The sequence below is a fragment of the Polyodon spathula genome, chromosome 37 (assembly GCF_017654505.1).
Source record: "Polyodon spathula isolate WHYD16114869_AA chromosome 37, ASM1765450v1, whole genome shotgun sequence".
NCBI classification, from domain to species: domain Eukaryota; kingdom Metazoa; phylum Chordata; class Actinopteri; order Acipenseriformes; family Polyodontidae; genus Polyodon; species Polyodon spathula.
This window is the reverse complement of record NC_054570.1, coordinates 2,172,744-2,195,874: the sequence shown is the minus strand read 5'-3', so window position 1 is coordinate 2,195,874 and position 23,131 is coordinate 2,172,744. Positions and strand designations below refer to the sequence as shown.

General features: G+C 38.8%; 3 protein-coding genes across 4 annotated transcripts in view; 2 read left to right on the top strand and 1 right to left on the bottom strand.

Annotated features, from left to right (window-relative positions):
- The first annotated feature begins 25 nt into the window (after positions 1 to 25).
- On the top strand, positions 26 to 4,456 carry LOC121304275 (free fatty acid receptor 2-like). Of its 2 annotated transcripts, none has more exons than XM_041235310.1 (2): positions 26 to 113; positions 3,303 to 4,456. In XM_041235310.1, the coding sequence occupies exon 2, from the start codon at positions 3,335 to 3,337 to the stop codon at positions 4,289 to 4,291; it is 957 nt and encodes a 318-aa protein (XP_041091244.1). In that variant the 5' UTR covers positions 26 to 113; positions 3,303 to 3,334; the 3' UTR covers positions 4,292 to 4,456. The 2 variants fall into 2 exon arrangements, with proteins under 2 accessions (XP_041091244.1, XP_041091245.1); XM_041235311.1 differs by lacking the exon at positions 26 to 113 and adding an exon at positions 1,298 to 1,959.
- A 4,088-nt stretch (positions 4,457 to 8,544) lies between these two features.
- On the top strand, positions 8,545 to 14,286 carry LOC121304274 (free fatty acid receptor 2-like). Its single transcript, XM_041235309.1, has 2 exons — positions 8,545 to 8,715; positions 10,667 to 14,286. The coding sequence occupies exon 2, from the start codon at positions 10,691 to 10,693 to the stop codon at positions 11,663 to 11,665; it is 975 nt and encodes a 324-aa protein (XP_041091243.1). The 5' UTR covers positions 8,545 to 8,715; positions 10,667 to 10,690; the 3' UTR covers positions 11,666 to 14,286.
- Positions 14,287 to 20,835: 6,549 nt separating this feature from the next.
- LOC121304438 (igLON family member 5-like) overlaps positions 20,836 to 23,131 on the bottom strand; it is a 45,586-nt gene continuing 43,290 nt past the window's right edge. The window contains exons 7-8 of the mRNA XM_041235605.1: positions 22,480 to 22,631; positions 20,836 to 21,855 (exon numbers count right to left, since the gene is read on the bottom strand). Coding sequence (XP_041091539.1) covers positions 21,749 to 21,855; positions 22,480 to 22,631 — 259 coding nt within the window. The 3' untranslated portion in view covers positions 20,836 to 21,748. The remainder of the gene's footprint in view (positions 21,856 to 22,479; positions 22,632 to 23,131) is intronic.

The window sequence follows — 23,131 nt, the reverse complement described above, 5'->3', positions numbered from 1 at the left end:
GACAATGGGATTTCATTATGCATTCATAAAAGTCTATTGCACATCCTTCTTCAGTGGAATCAATGCCTTATTCCTTATTCGATTTCTTTGTGACTCAAGTTCCTCAATATAAGGTACACAAAAGAACTTATAAGAGTCTTGTTGGGAGATACTTGATAAAAATACTGCATAACTCACTCAAGCTTTAATTTTCACCCAAAGCCACCTTGCTCAGCAGTGTCCAGTTGCTGTATGGCTAAGACCAAAAGTTGAGCATCGCCCTATAGAATAAACTCATTTTGGTTCATAAAGTCGAAATGAAACCTGCTTAATAATGTTACATTAACATATTGAATTACGCTTGTGCAATTTAATTCTGTTACATGATGTTAAATAATGAATTCTATCTATCTATCTATCTATCTATCTATCTATCTATCTATCTATATATATATATATATATATATATATATATATAATATATATCTATCTATATATCTATATATAGCTATATATATAGGTGCTGGTTATTAATGTTTTATAAATGTTTTATAAATATATAATATGTGCTTAATAACTATGTATAGAGTGTTAGTGTTAGTAAAACAATGTAGATGGCTGTAATGTAATAGCCATAGATGAAATTACGTTTTTATAAAGGGGACAGTTTTTAGCCACCTATTGTACTTTGGGATTTATAAATTTAATTCAGTCTATGGCTATTCCATGGTTGTAAATCATGTACAATGCTTTATTAACACTCTATAACATGTTAAGTCTCTCTCTCTCTCTCTCTCTCTCTCTCTCTCTCTCTCTCTCTCTATCTCTCTCTCTCTCTCTCTCTATATATATATATATATATATATATATATATATATATATATATATATGAGATATATATATACGTTTATATATTTTTAGTATTGTATGATTTTAGGTGATGCAAAACTTTTGGCCACACTGTAGTTGTATAATGTGGGATATCACCCCTCACAATGACCCCAAACCCTGACAACATTACAAAACGACATTCTTTGCTATGCTCTCAGTTTTAGTGATTTCATTTCATGCGTGTAATAAATAAGTAACCTATAGAAGCAATGGGGTGTTCTAACCCATTTGCACAATGCTGTATAACATCACTGAGGGGTGCTACAGATAATGTGGCCGCATCACATGACCTCACATATTTTCTCATTGGCAGGATCCAACATGCTCGTAAGGCTCAGGTAGGGTCCTAGTACCTGTAACGCAGGGTCAAGAAGGGGTTTGTTTCACAGAGTCAAAGCGAAAATAAATTTGGAAAAAAAATAAAACAAGTATGTTAAGTTATAGCCACATTTTTTTAAATTTTCAAGAGTTTCTCGTTGGCTGAAATTTTTCCTAATCTTACATTGTAGCAGACATCCTAGCAAACTCACCCATAGCAAAACCCATTGCGTGGAATCCTGTTTCATGTTTGCATGGAAGACAGTAGACTCTTTCTATCATGCTGTTCTGCTTCCTTTTACATGTTTGATAAGATATGTGAGTGCATGCAAATAAATAATGCTGCAACAGATACCACTGCCTATAACACAGTTTCCAAAGATGAACAGTACCCCTTATTGCAGCTTTCAAATCATTAAATAAACAACTGTGTGGCTTTATGCTGTGCCATATCGTGAACTGAATATTTAACTATTCCATTGACACCAACTACCTCTTCAGTGGAAGAAGGTATATTTAATTCCTCCCATGTTGCTAGGTAACTTTATTTGGGGAGAGCTAAGGAGCTGGGTGGAAGTGTATGCACGGATTGATTCTTTTTCCATTATCACAATTGTTAGCTTTCTCATAAGAAGCACCCAGCTGCTTTTCAATTATTGCTAGCTCTAGCACATCTGTTAGCACTCCTGTTAGAAGGGTCTGGCTGCACTTACTGCAAGTGCTTTCTGTATATGGATTATTTAGGGAAATCTGCCTGTAGAAATTTCTTTGGTAAGTATAAAATCGCTATCTTGTCTTTACTTTTCTTCAGTGTATTATTAAAATTCCATACAAGAGATCTATAGTTCACTAAAGCGTATTGACAAATGTTTCTTTTTTTATTTATAAACTTCTGTACAGTATTTAATAAGGAGCAAAATGCATTTTAATTTTGACAGAACTACAGCTTTAGCCATAAAATTAGCATCACCTAGAATTTTAGGATTGAGAAATAGATTTTTTTTTTTTTTAAAAAGAACATAATTTAGTTATTTTATATCAAAGAATCTACAAAATGATACCACAAAATTCTACCGAAAGCCCTAACAGCAGTATAGTATTTCATGTTATATTTCGAAATGTCACTTTTTTTTTTTCATTTTTGTCAGTTTTTTTGTTGAGTATGTGAAACACTACAAAGTAAGTTTCATATGTTAACGTAACATTATTCAGCAGGTTTCATTCGACTTTATGAAGCAAAATATGTTAATTCTATAGGCTGATGCAAAACCTTTTGTCCGTAGCTGTAAAGCTACAGTCAAGGTAGGCAAGCACTGCCAAGTTGTAATTATTTTGGGTTCTATTGATGCATTCCAGTCCAGGACAAGCCATACCCTATTATTTCATTTAGCAGAGCCTTGACCCAAGGCAGTAGCAAGGGATGCATTCACTTACTCTAACTGACCTGAGTTTCTTCAGGGTTTACTGGAAGTAGAATAACCTCTGTCAAGTTTTTATAGATCTATTAGAGTAATAAAATAGTTTACTGCCTTCGTTTTTTTTTTTTTTTTTTTACAGTTGTTGAACAGTCTTCTTGATCTATTATTTGTTCTTTTTTATACATGGTATGCAGTAATGGCTTCTTGAATATTTTAATTGGGATAAACAGCTGTCGTCTGTCAAATAATCCCCAGTTTCTAGTGCAGAACCGATTCACAACGTATAGCAACGGGACCATGGGAATCCCCAAATGTTTTTACAGGGCTTTTACTTTCTTTAGAAGAGTTTAAATTTGAACGGTAATTTTGTTTTTTGAATAGATGTTAATTCAGATTTAGAGTTTGTTATACTGGTACAGCACTGCTAGAGACCCTCTGTATGAACTATGGCAGTTAAATACTGCATATGTTTAAGCATATTTAGAAGTGCTGTTACAAATCCCATTAAGTTCTCTTTACAAAAAAAACTGCCTACAAAATGTATAAGAATGCATGCTTGCATATACGGAAAAGCTACATTGAAAAAACAGTATGAATATTACTATAAAGAAAACACAGTTAAACCCTCTCTATTATGCATAGCCAGATATAGAGATAATAATGTAACTAAACCTTTTCTCTTCCCTTCCTCTGCAGTTCTCCAGTAGCCATTTTCACACCAAACAACAATGGCTCTGATGCCCCAAGAACAGTTTATCCTGTTTGTTTATATTGTGACCTTCGTGACGGGGTTACCCACCAACAGCCTGGCCTTATACACCTTCAGCGTGAAAGTCCACCACAAACCAGCTCCCATCGACATCCTGCTTCTCAACCTGTCCGTTTCGGATCTCATCTTTCTTCTCTTCCTGCCTTTCCGGATGGTCCAGGTCTCCCAAGGCATGCATTGGGTGCTTCCCAACTTGCTGTGCCCGCTGAGCAACTTTATATTCTACTCCACCATCTACATCAGCACCTTGTTTCTAATGGGGGTCAGTGTGGAGCGATACCTTGGGGTGGCCTACCCTGTCCATTACAAGATGAACCGCAAGCCCATGTACGCTGTTTACGTGAGTGTCTTCTTCTGGGTCATATCAACCGCTCACTGCACCATTGTCTACATCGTCCAGTACCAGAAACCAGGGAATGGGACTCAGAATGTTTCCTCTTGCTATGAGGAATTCACAAAAGAGCAACTTAATATACTTCTACCAGTCCGCTTCGAAATGTTCTTTGTCCTCTTCTGCATCCCCTTCCTCATCACCACCTTCTGCTACATCAGTTTCATCCGGATCCTTCTCTCCCTGCCGAACATCAGCCGTCGAAGGAAGCAGAGAGCCATCGGGTTAGCTCTGGGGACACTGCTGGTCTTCATTCTCTGCTTCTGCCCTTATAACATCTCCCACGTGGTGGGGTTTGTGAAATGGCAAAGTCCCAAGTGGCGTGTGATGACTCTGCTTCTCAGCACATTCAACACCTGCTTGGATCCCATCATCTTCTATTTTTCCTCATCTGAAGTTCAAAACAGCATCAGAAACTGCATAGCAGGGGTGCTAGGAAGGATACGAGCCATCGGTTTTTGTAAAAGACTTTGCCCGGCAGCCTGCACAGTTAACGAGCAGACAGAGAGCAGCTCTAACAATTAGTGATGGGCCACCCTGCCCTTTGAGTATGTGTTCTTGACTTTTGCTGCACGATGCAAGCCTGATTTTTACATCAAGTTTTCTGTGTCTATAGTTCTTGCAGTTTTTTTCAATAAATGCATTTACAGTGCCTGTAGTAAGTATTCACCCCCCCCCCCCCTTGGACATTTTCACAGTTTGTTGTGTTACAACCTGAAATCTTGATGCATTTAAATGGGATTTTTTTCCTTTGATTTACACAACCTACTCAACACTTTGAAGAGGCAAGATAATTTTTATTGTGAAACAACAGTTAATGAAAAATAAAAAACTCAAATGTCTTGGTTAGATAAGTCTTCACCCCCCTGAGTCAATACTTGGTAGAACCACCAGGTCATCGTCCTGCTGAAAGGTGAATCTTCATCCCAGTCTTAAATCTTTTGCGGACTGAAGCAGGTTTTCCTCAAGGAATTGCCTGTATTTAGTTCCATTCATTTAGCCCTCAACCCTGACAAGCTTTCCAGTCTCTGCCGATGAAAAGCATCCCCATTGCATGATGCTGCCACCACCATGCTTCACAGTAGGGATGGTGAATCTGGTTTGAGTCTTTAAAATCTTAAAAGGAGTGTATTTTAAGGGCAGCACAGATAGAAGGAGTGGAGGACACAGCTGGATATTAAATGAAGATACACTTAGAGGCCAGAGAGACAGTACTTCACAAAGAGAGATGAAGGTATGGAATGGGCCACCTAGCAGTCAGTGATATAGAAACAATAGGCACTCATGTGTGAAAATATTATTGTGCTTAAATTTGGCTTCTTAAACAACTTCTAAAAAGCTTCATGCGTTTTACTGCTTGTGGCTATGTGTTCCTTTTCTCTTACTATTTTAAATTAATTTCCGTTAAGTATATGGAAAACTGGAAAGCAGTATGTAATTCTATGTGTTAAAGTAACATTATTCAGCAGGTTTCATTGGACTTTATGAAGCAAAATTAGTTCATTTGATGAGGGGATACAAAATTTTTGGCCCTAGCCGTAAAGTACCGGGTTATATAATGAGGAGTGACCTACAGCAGGGGCGGAATCTCGTAATGGTTTTGGCATAGCTGGGTACGGAAATGTCCATCAAAAGTGGGAAGATCTTGTAAATCAAGCTTATCTGTAGCTGCTGGCAGCAATGCAATAACCTCCTGCCTCTTCATTACATTTTCTACCACCTCCTGTATACAGACAAGTCAAAGGAACAGCTGCCGTTAATTTGGCAAACCTCTCTGCCTGCTATTGCTCTCGTAGACTTGCCTGTTGCTGGGACGTGCAGAATGACATGGAAATAAAGAGGGAAGCAGTTGCTTTGCCCTGTGACACTGTAATCCATGCAAATACAAATTGTTTTGAATGCATCAACAGCTCTTGTTCATTTCCATGGTGAATTTGCTTAATAGGTTTCCAGGAATACTGTACTGCTAGTCATGCTTTCATTATTAATTTAATGCTATTGTAAACTGAAAATATGTCACAGGGTTTCAGATTACTGATCGTATTGATATATATATATATATCTATATATATATATATATAATATATAGATATATAATATGATATATATATATATATATGTCCATCATTATACAGGTATAATCATATGTCCATCATTATTTGTTATTGTCAATACGCTCAGTTTCAGCCTCATACCTTCTGCACTTCCTTCTGGTCCTTTACCCCACACGCCACTCAAGCCATCTTTGTGACAGGGACAAATCGACTGTTGATCAGATCAGACAGAGGGTTGAAAGTGCAGTAGGTGTTTTCAAGTCCAAGACCACAACCAAAAAAATGGAGAGGCAGAAATGGGAGGGGAAGACCAATCCATCCACAGTTTGAAAAAAGAAAGATTGGTAGCCCTTTAGATCTGAAACACTGGGAACATTAAAAAAAAAAATTAGATTCTGTGCTTTTCAAATCCTCAGCAGGAGGAGAACTGTGTGTTAACATGGGACAAGCTTGGCAGTGGCCTAAAATCTAGTCTCCTGAAACCAAGTTCCAAGCCACAAAGTGGCTTTGTGTTCCCTCACTGAGAAAGGGTGGTCCATGATACAAGCTAATGGGATCTGTGATGTCACAGATTTAATTTTTCTACACTGCCATTAATTTGGATACAGTCAGCTGTCACGTATGCACCACCTGTCACCTATCCTATTTACCCACTGTGACAGGGGAACTCCCCATCTATATGAACATGTTTGGAACTGGCAGGGAGAATGTGGCTGGAGCCCAAATTGAATAATTATTGATTAATTGGGCTCCAGCCACAGGGGATAAAAGCCAGGGGAGAGGCCCTGGCTGGCAGTGGGTGTAGAGTGAGTGTAGCAGAGTGTGTAGTAGTGTAGTAGTGTAGTAGTGTGTTTTCTGTTTGGGGTGTGGTCCTCTGTTTGAGAGTTTGCTTTTATGTTGGAGAGTTTTTATTTAAAATTAAAGGAAGACCTGGAACTGACTGTTTATTTTGTAAGTTCATTTTGATTATTTATTTTTTTGAACCTCTTTTTTGTTGACCCTTGTGCCTGTTTATTTGACTATTTTATTTAATAAAATAACTTTATTTTTGCCTTTAATCTGTCTCTGAGCCTCAATCCACTCGCCAGCCCGTCACACCCACCATGATCAACCTCTTCAGCAACTTTCGTTTTTTATTGAACAGAGAAGATTAGTTCAGGGATTGTAGATCCTACCAAAGTTTTCGTACACTGTGTTTTATGTGCTCCATGCACTGCCATTGCTGGCAGGGTCATGTGAGCTGTTCAGTGTGTTGATAGCTAAATAAATCCTGTTCACCTGCGGGGGGCGTGTCACACGGCAGTTGGCTACCCTGTCACAAGCATTAATACCCCATATCTTTCTAAACAAGGGATTTAGGGGAGCTCCTAATAAAAGCTGAATTTCAAAACAATAATTGTGTCAATATAGTAATTGTTACAGCTGTGTATAATGGTATTTAAAACAGGATTCATTCATCCAACTTTATACATATCCACCCTGACTCTGGTCCCATCGCAGTCAGATATGCGACGGAATACTGTCCTGCAATGTAATTGCATGACTGCAATATGCACGGTTATTATTTCATAAAGAAATGTAAACTTCTGTAAATCATTTATTCAGCCCCGGAGATTAACTGTCAGAGCAATATCACAGCAGTTCTAAACTTTAATCATGTCTGCAATAAAGCAACCCACAGGACATTAATAACTGTTGCCATGTAGGAAATTAACCTAGTCTGTTTGCAGAATGCGACGTGCAAACTTTAGTTCAATAAGGTTAAATATATGTACATATTTTTTGCACATTTATTGGATACACATGATACTTTCCACCTCTCATGCACTTGCAGTGTCTTAGATTAATAAAATATACACAATACTGAATGCAGCTAGAAGTGAATATCAAACTTTATTTCTTTTTTCATTTTTAAATATTTTTGCTCAATATTTTGCATCTCTGAGTTGCTAGGTTCAATCAGGTCCTGGATTGAATTGAAATTCATGGTATAATGACAATAGGACTACCATAAATGTGGGAAACACTTTACATCATGTCTCCAATTACTGTGTATTTACATAGTAGTTACTTAGTAAATACATGTGCACTTACACATCATTACAATTTTATTATGCACAGTTAAAATGTACTTAATGTGTACATTGTTTTGCATAATATAACCCTAATTCTAACTCTAACCCAAACTCTAAACCTAACCGAAACCCTAACCCTTTTCTGATACAATTGTGTGCTTACATATATTGGACAAAAAAGATTTACACCCAAGTTTGACAATCACTGTTTGCCTATTTTGACAATTTCTAACATTTGCAGTTCCAGTGGTTTGATTTTACATGTCTGTCCAATCAAAACTACAGGAGCAATGGTGTGTTTTAATACATTTGCACGCTACTGTATGCTTTGAAAAGAACACTCACAAATGCTCATGGAGTATTGGGTTTATAATCTAAAGGTGTAAATAGATAAGCCTCCAGTAACGTATTGCAATTTAGCATAGGTAGGGGGAAGGTACAATAGCCTTGCCTATGATATCCCTGGTCTACTGGGAAAAGCAAACGTTAAAATGTGTTGCTGGATACATTTCCAGAGGTTTCCACCTCACAGTGAATGATAAAACTGTTAAAAAAAAACAGTCATCAGGTCACATGCTGCCTTGACAAATAAAACACAAGGAGAAAAGAGAGAGCAACCTTTCCCATTATAAATCATGCCAGTGTGTTCAAAGCCAGGAGCAGAGAGCAGTGGCATGCCCACTTCTCGGACTAAAGGACAAGCCAGCAAATAAAGATTGCGAATCACAATACCACAATACACAAGGGAGGACCTCAGCACATCTTGCTTTTTGGTATCTGCAGATCTTCACACTGCACTCAAGATTCAAGATTTTTATAGGTAAGGGCAGTTATCAAATTCATAACTGTAAAATATCTTTGCTATAGCCCAGAGTTTTGCATTACCCTATGGAATGAACTAATTTTGCTTCATAAAGTCATCTTGCACTTATTCACAGCTTGGTGCACTGAACAGTGTTAACATATTGAAATGCATACGGCTTCCAGATGCTTAACGAGAAACTGCAGAGCACTGCAGTCTCTTTGATTACACAATATTAAATAAAATATCTAAATTATGTTCATATAGTTGTTGTTGTTGTTTTAAATTAAATACTTTTGCAAATACAATACTTTTGGCCACAGCTGGAGATACTGTCTCGATTTCCAAACAATTGTTCTTCAATGGCAAAAGCTCTGTTCACAAAACTTTCATTCAAGAGTCTGGTTTAAGGAATAAAGTATTTATGAAACTTACATTTTTTTTAAAAAAAAAGCCAACTGATTGAGGAATATCAAGCTGTATTGTATTAAGATACTGAAGTTTTGTAAATATTGCCAAGGTGAGGCTGGGATGAGTATGCCACTGTTAACATGATACCTTCATGCAGTTACACCACGGCATGCACAACCAATACACAGTGGTGGTAATCTATTGCAATGGTCCCATGACCACAACACATCATTGTGTTATGTAGGACGAATTGAAATTTACTTAGAAACTTTCATTGGCGCCAATTTATTTTTAAGTCTGTACAAAATCAAATGCCAGCCTATCTTACCAGTCTCTTACAGTCTAATCATTATTCATTACTTTCAATAACTAGCCATTCCATCTATTAAAAAGTCCACAGGACAGTTCCTTACAGCGTCCTAATTCAGCACCATCAACCTGTAATAATCTCCCCGTTGAAATAAGGGCTACTGTTAATCGCTCTGTTTTTAAAGATTTGTAATTGCTACATTAACAAAACCAAAAAAACAAACCTATTGTTTTTGACTCTGCCCAGCTGATCATGTATGATTGTAGCAAATATCTGCACAGTATTTTGGCATTTTTCCTATGCTTTTACTGTTCATTTATCATTTGCCATGTTTTTAAACAATACCTCTCCTGACTTTACAATGCTTGCACAGGCTTTACCGTTCTTTCACAGTGCTTTATTGCTATACTGTACTAGGGGACTTGCATTTTTTTTCTACTAAGAAATCCACAGTTTGCTGACAAATCCACAGATCACCTGTTGTGTTCTCTGACCCAGCTACACAGTTTCCAGCTGGATTTGTGAAAGAATCAATAAATAAAGATCAGAGGTGTGTTGTTTATTCTGCTTCAGACAAACATTTGCAGCGTGGATTGATCTCCCTGATTCCGAAATAATGACACAACTATAGAAACTACTGTATAACGCATTGTGCACCCTTTACTGTAAAGCCAGGATATGAATCATATCCATTTGTCTCTCCGTTGACAACATTCATGTAAACATTTCTGACCTGTACAATCATAGTTAGCATAAGCAGTGAGTAGAAAGATTTCCAACCCCTCTTCATTTAGCCGTGTAATTTCCAGCCATCTTAAAGCACTAGGATTACAACGTTTTGATGGTAGCCCCCTATGAAAGGCTCTATATAAAAATTAAGATATTATATATTATTATTACACTGTTACCTGTATTCATGGTGCTACTTCTCTCTAAATAAACTGCTGACTAGATGCCATCCCTCATCTGGCAAGTGCTGTTTACTTAAGACAAGTGAAATTGGGTTAACCGTGATGGTGCATATATGAGAAGTAATCTTAGCTAACAGTTCATTTCAAAGGCAATATTCTGTACCAGCGCAATATAAAAAAAACAAAAAAACATCAAAATACACTTCCAGATTTGTAAAAAAAAAAATCAACTCACCGTGGCCTCACTAGGGATAAACACTTAGAGTCACACAAATTGTTTCTACACAAAAAATATGGCAAGATGATTTGTAATCCCTCTTTTCTTGTCGCACACAAGTATAGGAATGCTGCTCTCATCAAGATGTCGTTGCTTACAAGCAAGGGGAATGCTCTTTGCCTGACAGTCTACATTGTCACCTTACTGACTGGCTGGCCCTCCAACCTGCTGGCTCTCCATGCCTTGTACCAGAAACTGCGTCGCAAACCCACCCCCGGCACCATCTTCCTCTTCAACCTCACCCTTTCCGACCTTTTCTTCCTCACCTTCCTGCCTTTCAAGACCATCGAGGCAGCCGCGGGCAACATTTGGAGCCTCCCTGCCTACCTGTGTCCTCTGAGTGGTCTTTTCCACTACAGCACCATCTACAGCAGTATCCTCTTCCTAACTGCGGTCAGTGTGGATCGATACCTGGGGGTCGCCTTTCCATTCCGCTACAAAATGCATCGCAAGCCGGTGTACGCTTTGGCGGTCAGCCTTTTCCTGTGGGTTTGTGCGTTCGCCCATTGCAGCATCGTCTACATCACAGAGCTCAATCGAGACTGGAGCGAGGCGGCCACCAACGGCTCTGTTTGCTACGACAACTTCACCTCACAGCAGTTGGCCGTCCTCTTACCTGTCCGTTTGGAGCTCGGCATCGTACTGTTCTGCGTACCCTTGCTTATCACTTGCTTCTGTTACTGCAGCTTCACCTGGATTGTCATGTCTTCTGCTCACTTGCACAAGGAAAAAAAGCGCAGGGCTGTGGGCTTAGTCTTAGCCACCCTCGCCGTCTTCCTGATCTGTTTCACGCCCTATAACGTCTCCCACATCGTCGGGTACATCCAGGGGAGCAGTCCGGGCTGGAGAAACGAGGTCTTGCTTTTCAGCACATTCAATGCCTGCCTAGATCCTATCATTTTCTACTTTTCATCCACAGCAGTCCAGCAGTCCTGTTGGAGGTGTCTGAGGACCCTAAGAATCAAGCAATGCACGGGGAGCCCTTTCCAATACTTATCCAACACCTTTAGGTCCAGGAAGAAAGAAAGCCCAGAGGAAGTTCAGTGCACCAAGCTGTGAATAAGTGCAAGAACTGATAAATGCATTGAGACAAAAACTAAACTAGCATTCCCATTAACATTGAAAGAACACCTAGACCTTTTTAGTTCAATTAAGAGGGTTTTTAATTGGAAAATGTGGTAGCAGGTTCCATCCTCACATGATAGTACAGACTACTGATGGAACAAAACCGAATGAAACTATGTGAAAACCAGGTGGATAGCATTACGAAACACAACCATGCTCTCCTGTACAAACACAGCCACACACCCGCATTTATCTGGCAGGCACAGAAATGAACCGTATCCTTGCCAACCATCAACACATTTTTAACTGGCACCGATTTGCCCTGCCACGCCACTGTACAAGCCTCACAATAACGGGAACTGCTATTGGCAAATGCAGGCATTGCTGAACTCAGGTTCAAACAACATTTAAAAAGAGACATGTCAAAATGTTTGCCACACAGCATAAGAAGCAGTTGCTCAGTACTGAAAGACCCATCTGTATAACTCAAAAGTAGTGTTAGGCAAAAAAAAAACATTACAAAAGAAAAAGTCTGGGTTATGTCATTGTATTTGTATTTAGAGAAATGTATTTTGTATCGAAAGTGTTTGTCCATGTTAATATTCAAGATGCATTATTATTTGTGAGTAACTTCTAAGGACCCCTTGGAAATGAGACATTAGATTTTGTGAATCAGAATGAAAAGTCAATAAATGAACACACAGCAATGTTGGAGATTACTGTATATCCAAGAGCAGTTTATGAACACTCATAACCACGGGGGCGTTTATAAAGCAGCACACTGCCCCCTACTGCAATTAAACAGTAACATAAAATCAGAGAGCCTTATGAAAAATACTCTTCACTAAGCAGAGTTTATAATAACTTTGCAATAACAGACGACAGGGTTGGTTCTTTAACAATTTACAATCTTGTCTCCCACTGCTGCATATTTACATAGCATGGTAACACTTTAAGTTAACTAACACATGATTTCCTACGGCTTTCAAATGAAATTCCTATTGAATTCAAGAGCACACTGTTGTTGAAGCAAAACTCAATGAAACAAGGTCATCTAAGCAACCAAAGGTTGTTGTGCCTTAGGGTTACAGCGTCAGATTTTGATTTTATTTTGCCAGTAGAAGGGAACAGTATTATTAAAGAAACAATGTTTTTCATTAAGACACTTCTTTATAGATTTTTCATTTTTTATTTATTTTTTTGTTATTAAAATATTCCAGGATATAAGAGATGTCATTAAAGCTGAGAGAACACGAAGACACTTTTTCTTAAACTGTGACTTAAAACCAGGTTTCCAAGACCTAGTTTGAGGCAACTTTGCAGTATCACACCCAAAGTCCCCTTTAGAGCCATGCGGTGGCCTGAAACCAAGTCTCAAGCCGTTACGTGGCTTTGTGTTCCCTCAGCTTAAGTTTTGTCTTGAACCTTAGAATAACGTTTTCAATGAACAAAACTACTTGTGGCAAACATCCTTACAGCTTTATGATATACATATATTTATATTCAGTGATTTAAAATTGCTTGTCTATTGACGCCTTTCTAGAATTATCTAAGGATAAATTAGAGATTGTGTCAAATATGTTGCCTTCAGTGTGTATAATTCCAGATGGTTACCAATGGTAACCCTAATCCTATCCCTATGCCTAACTCTAACTCCAAACCTAACCGTATCCCTTTTCTGATTAAATTGTTTATGTTAATATATAGCACAATGTCAACATGTGGTTTTATGTTTCTTAAGTGAAGTAAGTAGGTACTGCAAATGTGTTTGTAAAAAGCAGGCTGTGTACGTGTTCTCCAAAATGAATCACTTCACAGTGACCCAGATAAATATGACACAAGTCACATACACATGCTACATTGTACAGTACAGGGTGACAAAGAGTGGGGAGGGATGGACACCCCAGTAAGTAGGTTCTTATTTGTTCCATTACAGTTCTCAATTATAAATCTCAATAACAGCATTTTGACTTGGGCAGCAGAGTTCTGAACCAGCTTCAACTTAGAAAGTACCTTGCCAAACAAATCTGGATACTATTATACTCATGAGTGCTTAAAATAATGGACAAAGGGAAAGCAAGTTTGTTTCTAGACCTCATGGAATGACCTTGATTTACTGCAGCTCCCATATATGCTTCAAGTTCTCATCTGCTTGTGGATTGGAGTTTCATGCCTTATAGTTTGAACAATACTAGCAGCGGGACAACTAATCTGATTAACAGGAGCCACAACACTATTGTTGTTAAGAGTGCTCGTTTTTGTACGATATATGTATCACACAATTGTATCAGAAAGGGATTAGGGCGAGGTTTAGGATTAAGGTTATATCATGCAAAAAGATTTACACATGTACAGTGTAACTATGCATAATACAATTTTAATTATGCGTAAGGACATATGTGTTTACTAAGTAACTACTATGTAAGCACACTGTAATTAGAGGCAGTTAATATAAAGTGTTACCCTCAGTGTGCTGTGCTAGATTACTTGCAAAGCAGACATACGTGACTTTATATCGCTCAGCTTCAGCACATCCTGCTTCAAACTCTATGAAGGCTTTAATATTTAAAAATACCGTCTCACAGGCTTTCATTGTAAAGATGCCAGAGAATCAAGCTACAGCCACGCATTGCCTGCACTAATTATGCATTAATGTTTGTACTAGTTTGATAGAGGCTGACACCCAGAGGGGTAACACAGACTGAATCAACAGTATGCTTGTGAATTCTCGCAGCTCCCTTCTAACTATCTTTCCAGTGTAGCACATCAACTGCCTGACCACCCTGAATGGGGAATACATTAGGCTGGTCATGTGGGTCATGTTGAGCACTTACCACAGTAGCAAAGATAGCCATGTTGGTGGGCTGGTCCCAAGACATTGGTCATCATATTGTAATCAGCAATGGCAAAAAGAAGGGAAAGCGGTCATCAAGGGACTGTGAGCGTAGACACGTAAACATCTTAAAACATGCTTGATATTTACATGATTGATCCAAGGTTAAAGTGAGCTCCCTACAAGATCCATAGATAGATCTATCTGTCTCTTTATCTATATGACTGATGTCCTGACAGGGGATGTGATTGCCGTATTCAGTGTCTGACTGACATTTTCCTTCTGTCTGTTTGTCAACAGTTGACACTTTTCAAGATGACAAGTGGCCACAGAAGGGGGGGGGGGGGCAGGTTGGCATTGAGTCGCAAACTTGATCCCTTGAAGATACTAAACTGGTCTGTGGATTTCACTTCTCAAAGTCATCCCCTTGATTGCTTGGAGCTTGTTCAAGTGGTTGTTAATGAGAAAGGTGTTTAACAAAGTTAATTAAGCAGAACTGTAACTGGCATTGTACTGAAAATCAACATACCAATGGTGCACATTATTTCAAGCTCCTAAAACATGCATTCAAGACACAGCTAATAATCAGCTTTGCAGGTCAGATTACCAGACGTCTATCCTTCATAGTCCCCAGCCTTCATTTCTGTGACCCGGTTAAAAACAGTGAAATTATTAATTCGACATCCTGGCTGATGCGAAGTGGCCGGTCTTCGCTGAGGGTTCTGGAGGGAGCGATGCATTGGCTCTGGCGATCCTGTGGGTTTGGGAGGGACCGATAGGGACTGTTGTCCTCAAGAGGGTGGCAGCTCGCCACTTTCGAGTTCCTGGGTGTAGAAATGGAAGCTGTCTTGGTCATGGGATCGGAGGATGCCTACCGAAACTGTTATCGTACCCAGCTATTTTAATGGCTTGAGAGTAGCTAGAGTGTCAGTTAACTCTACTCACAGGAGGCAACTTTGGGGAGCTGCTGTATATTTGGGGTGGGGAGACAGAGAAGACCTTTAACCAGCGCTTCCCTTTAGTATCACTTGTCTGAGAAGTTCCTCAACACAGATACATTAGCAAAGCAAGGGAAAAACGGAGGCCAGAGGCTTATAAAAATGTAAATCAAATAAACATAATCATATCAAACAACGTCTGGGTTAAGCACTTCCAATTTAATATAGCAAGCATTTTTTGCCAGTAAAATCTTTAGAAACTGTCGAACAAGAACATCACATCAATCACATCACATGAGACTTCTGATTGGGTCACATTCAGTTTTCCGCTGAACTGAATCTGACACAAAAAAAAAAAAAAAAAAACTCACCAAAGTTAAAAACAAAGTTCTGTTTATTTATTTATTTATTTATTTATTTATTTATTTATTTGTTTGTTTATTTTCTTTATGGATTTCGAATTTAAAACAAAAGAAGAACCAAAAATTCACAATACAGAATAGCTCCATGTGGAAGACAATGGTTTGCTTGCAGTCAGTTTACATTATCTCTGAGGTCTGGCAAGTATAACCCAACATGCCAAAGACGAATGGCTTAATAATGCACACACACATACACAGATTTATGTATATACAGTTGTCGTGAAAAGTTTACATACCCTCTATTTGCAATAATGTTATTTACCAATGTATTGACTCCAACTCCAATAAAATTCATAAATATTGGTGCCTTGACTCATGTAATTCACCAGATTTTTAACTGCCACTTGATAAGAGGAATTGAGTGTTCAACATACTTACAAGAGGCATCATTGCCATGTAAGTATAATGTATCAAACAACAATTATAACACTTAATACACTGGGAAATAAGAGGGTATGTAAACTTTTGATGAAGTCAATGTGTGTGTGTGTGTGTGTGTGTGTGTGTGTGTGTGTGTGTGTGTGTGTGTGTGTAATATATATATTTGTGAGTGTGTGTGTGTATAGATATATACACACACACACACACACACACACACACACACGCACACACACACGACAATGCATCCTGAAACAGTGATGTAATGGCATTACAGAAGGTCTGGGCTAGCTGCTGTAAACCTGAATTTGAGAGCGGGAGATGGGAACAATTCTTTTAACCCTATTGTGTGGTCTCTGCTGAAGCAGTCCTTGTTTTCATTGTAGACCGTGTGCACTTTGAAGGAGCTGGCATTACTTTTTGTAATTAGAATGTAATCATGCTGTAAGTAATGGAAAGTGGAAACAGATTGCCTGCTGACAGCATTTGCAGATGAAAATAAATTGCCCACATCAGAGCAACATACGTTGTGGGAGACACATATGGACCTATCTATCTGTCTATCTATCAATTATCAATCCATCTACCTAGACTCCAGCAAGTGTTGAACAGATAAATAAATGCTGAATGGCCGAGGGTTTGTTTCGGCAATGGTGATATTCCTTATTATGGAGTAAAATATAGAAGAAAGAAACATTCCGCATTGGAGGAAACTTGATAAAATGCAAGTTACCACTGCACTTCACAGCTGGCTTTGCTCAAAAATATGTGGAATGTATTTGAAGTCAGAATAAACATTAATTATGTATTTATTCATCTATTCCCATACTTGATTGAGTCAGTCTATCTATCTATCTATCTATCTATCTATCTATCTATCTATCTATCTATCTATCTAGCTAGCTAGCTAGCTATCTAGCTATCTATTCACCCTGAATACATAGTATTGATGGGTGCTGAAAATTGGTCAACATTATTATCATGTTGACAATTGATAAAATTGATTATTTGTAAAATATCTATCTATCTATCTATCTATCTATCTATCTATCTATCTATCTATCTATCTATCTATCTATCTATCTATCTGTGTCTGTATGTCTGCCTGCCTGCCTGCCTGTCTGTCTGTCTCACAGTTTCATATGTGTGCATGTCTGTCTGTTTGTCAACAGTTTGTTGATAATCCTGATTAGTATGGTGTACTAGCAGGTTCGAAAAACCGTGGGACTGTAATGATTTATAAATGCAGCCCATATACTCTCCTCAGCTCTTTATCAGTGTGAATTACTGTTGGGATTTTCATCATACAAACCAGACCTACAGGTTACAACAGTTCTGACCTTGATAAATTATTCCACCCCACCCCCCCTGTGGCTAATTCTCAAAAATAATGTTTCAATTCCCCGATCCTTGTAAGAAATGAGGTAGGGCATCACAGTAAATGTAACAACGTACCTCAGTTCAGTCAGAAAACTCATGCAATAGATTATTTTTTAAAACTTACACCAGACAACACTACTACATTATAAATATCTTACACTGCATTGTTTGGCCTTTCGAGGTACCCCTGCCCATAAACGTGCTCACAGATAAGTGGAGAGGCTGACCGTAGGGAAGCCAAGGGCAGGGGGGGGCAGGATAGATGCCCTCCCCCGTTAGACAAAAGCCAACAAAAAAGCAGGTGGGGGCTGGGGAGCTCTGGCAGGTAGAGGTTGACATATGGTAACAAGTGCGACAATTATTGGTTTATATTCTGCCTTACGCTTTCTACTGATCAGCGCCTTAAAGTGTAAGTAGCTTCAACTATCATTTAAATGTCCTCTTGCTGTCTGGTGATGTTTGCAATCATCCTTGGTGGTTTTGGGCTCTGTTGCTCTTTCATTAGTCAATATCACCCCGCTCCTCTTTGCCTGGCTTCCTCATTTCTTTCAGACCCTGTGACAGTGTGACTGTTCAAGCCCTCTAGCCCTACCTACATTGTGGCTGACATTGTCACGTGATTGGATTGGATTGAGAAAGGCTCTTAGCCAGGTACAGTAAAGCGTCTCTCCTGCCGTGTTCACACCTGCACAAGCTGAAGATTGGGCCAAAGACAGAAGAGTGAGCTTGATTTAGCAAAATGCAAGACATGCTAAATCCACTCTAAAAATGTCCCTTCCTGGGGTAGCATTGCATAGTTATGCTATTGGTTGAGAACATTTACGAATCAGAAAACAGCACTTGCTAAACACCTTTTTGTTTTTCCAGGATTCCCATCTCTTCTCTGCTCATTCCAAGCTCACACCCTTTCTTGTTCTCTTTCTTACTTTTCCTTCAATCCATTGTAACACTTAAAAATAAAAAAAATATATATTGCATTATAGAATACAATCCCCCCTCCATCCCTCCCCCCCAGCATCCCAACAAAAAAACAAACAACACCCTGCACAATACTTACAAATCAAAACTGGACCGTAATGATCATTTCACATGCTTTAACTCTACACTGGGTCCATGACAATGACAAGGTGCAAATTCATGTTTCACAGCCTCACGAGACTGTACGAGGCACCTATGGAAGATGTACCATAGCAAGACACAGAGTTTTCAATTCTGAGTACGGTGCTTTGGATTGATTTACAACAAGGATCGTGCAGCAATTCTTGTACTGATAGAGTCTCCCCATTGATTTCATATGAAAAACACACTGTTTGCAACTTTATACTCATCCTCTGTCCCCCCTTAATGAACTCTAATAGTGGCAGCGTATAAGCAATGATGTGACATTCGCATACAATTATTACATGGCGGGTTTAAGCATGTCTAAGCATTTACTAGCATGTACTCCTATTCTTATGAGAAATATAACATTTTAATTTTACAAAAATTGCAAAAAAACATTTCAGGGTCTCTTATGCAACTTCAGTAAAAAACTTGCTGGTACATTTTGTTTCTGTGAAAATGTTTGTTTAAGCTTTTTATAACCACAAATCTGTAGCAGCTTTGAAAATTTGACTGCAATTTCAAATCCAGACAGAGCATTCAAATCCCAATAGCTTACATATAAATATTTATTGTACTGGCTTTCATGTTTACAGAAGCAGATGGCTGACAAAAATAATTAAACTCGATTTTTACAAGACAAGATCAAAATTGAACCCCACTTGACTAAATCAAAGCAGTAAATGTTTTAAAGGGTATATAAGAGCATTTTTATTTTATTGTGTTACTGTTTACGTAAGGTATGTGTATTCTTTTAATTTTTTTTTTTTTTATTTAACATTTCGACCACTTTTTTAAACTTTTAAATTGCATTCCCTGCCTCAAGATGGCTTCACATGTACCCGCAGGGACCTCTCAGAACTACACTTCCCATCATCCTCCTGCTCACATATGTAACTGAGATGGATTGACCAGTGAGCAGGAGGATGATGGGAAATGTAGTAGAGGTCCATGCAGGTACATGTGAAGCCATCTTGATGCAGGGAATGCAAATTTTTAAAAAAGTGGTCAAAATGTAAAAAAAAATAAATAAATTAAAACAATACACACTCCTTATGTAAACAGTTGTAGCAATGCATGGGAACATGGAACACAATCAAATAGAAAGGTCCTTATATATATATATATTGTTTTTGCATGTTACACCAGCCTCTATTTTTATATATGTGTCAAGACGCTATCATGAGTGGACCTTCAGAAACGAACAGTACCCTTATTTAAAAAAAAAGGAGTAAATACCAGACTTGACTAAAAAATTTTAAAATACGCCCTTACAAGACTTCTTGTTTGCGCTGATGACTTGTTCCCGAGATACAGTGAAAACCGGCCAATAGAATCCCTGCTTACTTAAGCAATCACACATAAAGACAAATGTCATTCCCGACCGCTTAGCTATTCACCCAATCCAAAATCCCCTGCCTTATTGAATTAACATAAACCTCATATTATGATTTAATTGTCACTGTCCTTCACACAATCCACAATAACAGCTTTATCACTAGCCAATACAAAACAGTCGCCATTTTGCTGCTGAATGATTGTAAATAATGTGTGTGTTAGGAAGTAAACATATCTAATAATGACTTCAGCCAGAGAATGAAAAATGCTTAAGGTGATAAAAATGGACACACGTGATCTGAATGAAAGGTTTTCGCTGTATATCAAAAAATGTAAGCGTGCAATACCTTCGTAGTCATGCCTCCACTATAGCCCTGTTGCCAGGGTAAAACACAATGCCCACTGTTGCACGAAAGGGGTCTTAGCTAATTTCAGCACTTGATTAAAACCGGATCAAATACAGTGAACAAGCCTCAGTATGGCACATAAAGCTACATTCTCAGGTGATCAGTCAGCCTTTATAAAATACCCTTCACCCCTGTGATCCATGAAATTACAGCAGGGAAATTAGTTGACTGGAACCTCACACAGTATGGAAACCAAGCATCATTCCATCCACTATGTTGCCACGATTTCTCTTAAGCGGACGAGGGAGCTGTTCAGTCTCCGTGTCCCAAGCCTGTCCTCAGCTGGGCTGGAGGGACCTTGTTTTCATGTTAGCAACCTCCCCCCCCCCCCCCCCCCCCCCCCCCCCCCCCCCCCCCCCCAAAAAAAAAAAAAAAAAAGTTAAATCAAATAACCTTGTACATTTAATTTATTAAAACCACTTTTTCGAATATACAGTGGCACCAACATTTGATCAGTTACCCTATATTTTAATATCCGTAGCTTTATACAGTACAGTTCAATCATGCATAAAAAAAAAAAACCCAACTATTTTGATTGTTCAAGCTAGAGTCAACATTTTTGAATTTTTTGAATTTTGTTTTTCTGATTGGACCATTTTTTAAATCCCCAGCCCTCCGTCATACACAGAAAGATAAACGAACTGGTGGGACTTGCTGCGCAATGCAGAGCTCTTTTGATGGGGTTGTATTCAACAAACCACGGAGAAGCTAGAAAAACCAAGGATAGATGACATCATTGGTGTGATCTGAACAAGATTTATTTCTTCCACCATGTTTGTGGTTTATTGGCGCAAGATTGGGAAAAGAAACCTTCCCACCTGTCTGTTCTTGACTGTATTGCACAGCAGCAAAACTGTGACGTTTCCACAGATATTGCAATGAGCTCCAATCTCGGCTAAAGTCAGCTGGGAACTTAAAGAGAACCTGTCACAAATAGAACTAAGGAAGTTGAAACGTAAGGTAACTGTCTGATATTCTTTATACAAGGAGATATAAGACTTGTACCAACCATGTCTGTGATTTTTAGGTAAGATTTCAGTAACCTGGGGTGCATGGTAAAGCAGTTGAGAGACCCGAGCTAATCAAAGTTCTGTTTTGCTACAGAGATCCCCAAACGGATGGTGAAGAGGAGAATGATTATTTGTATTCCGAGGGCAGGGAGGGAGAAGAGACACACACTTTGACAATGAGGATGGAGAAATGGCTCTTGGAAGCGATGCATAATATTTTGTTCACAGTGAGGGGTTCATGGAGAAGATCTCCTGTCCGAGCCAGCACTCTTAGATCTTCATCAGGAAGAGGGGAAGCAGAGCCGAACAAAGCACCCAGAGCATCATGGGAGCGCCTTGCCCTGACGAGGGTGACCCTCCTCCAACTGCCCCAGGTCCTGATGGGATTAAAAAAAACAGAGATGATGAGAAAGGTAGAGGAACAGGAGATTGGGCTGTAAGGCAGGGTGAATGGAAATAGGTGGGTGGGAAGACGTATGTAGAAGGAAAAAGTGTGTAGGAGAAGGAAAAGGGAGAGACGGAGGGAGGAGGGATCGTGGGAGGGAGAGAATGAAGCAGCAAGAAGGGTAGGGGAAGAGAACAGAAAGAAAGGAAAAGGAAGAGCAGGAGGGAGGAGGGAGGGTGAAGCAGGTAGAGGGAGCAAAGGAAAGGGAGAGAAAGAGTGAGGGTGTTTGAAAGAGGGAAGGGGAAGGAGAGAGTGAGGGAGATGGGTATTGGTAAATGGGGTACTCTGTATAGGACATGTCTATAATGACCATTAATACTTAGTCTGGCCTTATTTAACTGAAAGGAGGGTCTGTACTTTTTTTTATGAGGACCTTGATGCTACAGTGAGAACATAAGTAAAATTGCATTGTCCGTAGATAATTTAGTTGTGACATTGAGATAACCAATTAGAAATGGTAGATGGTCACCAAATTTGTGAATTCTTTATTTGATCTTTTTCAGTCCTCAAAGAACCGTCGCGCAAAGCAAAAGCCTCAAAACTTAAGCCAACTCACTGAAGAGCAGCATGCTTGAGTTAGAAGTGCCCAGCTTATTGGCTGCGAAGCAGGTGTAGTTTCCGAAGTGCTGGGCTGTGACATTGGTGAACATAAGCAGAGAGCGAGTTTTCTCGTTCTGAATTTTCAGACCGTGACTGCGTTCCAACAGCCTGGCAATAAAATAAAAAAAAAAAAAAACACTATTTAGTAGGGTTACCAGATTTCCAGATTCTGACACCACAGCAGCTCTGAAGCCGTTAAAATAATAATAACACAATCATATTAAAAAAATTTAACATTGGGTGCAACAACTTTTTTTTCTATCTACTGTCATCTAATCAAAACATATTACATGTATTGCCATTTCAACAGGTGATAAAAACATAATCAGAATTATTATAACCATAATGACTGTTTAATGGCGCTAACACAACTTAATAAATAACTCTGCGTTTAACTTGCACACAGATACTGTTTTGTACTTTAAAAAGAAATGCAAATACAATAGCAAAAATGGGACAATTTAATAATTATACTGTAACGAAAAATGAAGGCTGAGAACTGGAACAACCCAAGTTTTCCCGGGATGTCTGGTTACCCGACTGCTTGGTAACATAACCAGAAACACTCTTCCTTAGGAACAAAGCAAACAGTAAAGAAATATGATTGC

Coding starts and splice junctions, on each gene's coding strand:
- LOC121304275 (XM_041235310.1), top strand. CDS start 3,335: ATGGCTCTGATGCCCCAAGAACAGTTTATCCTGTTTGTTTATATTGTG.
- LOC121304274 (XM_041235309.1), top strand. CDS start 10,691: ATGTCGTTGCTTACAAGCAAGGGGAATGCTCTTTGCCTGACAGTCTAC.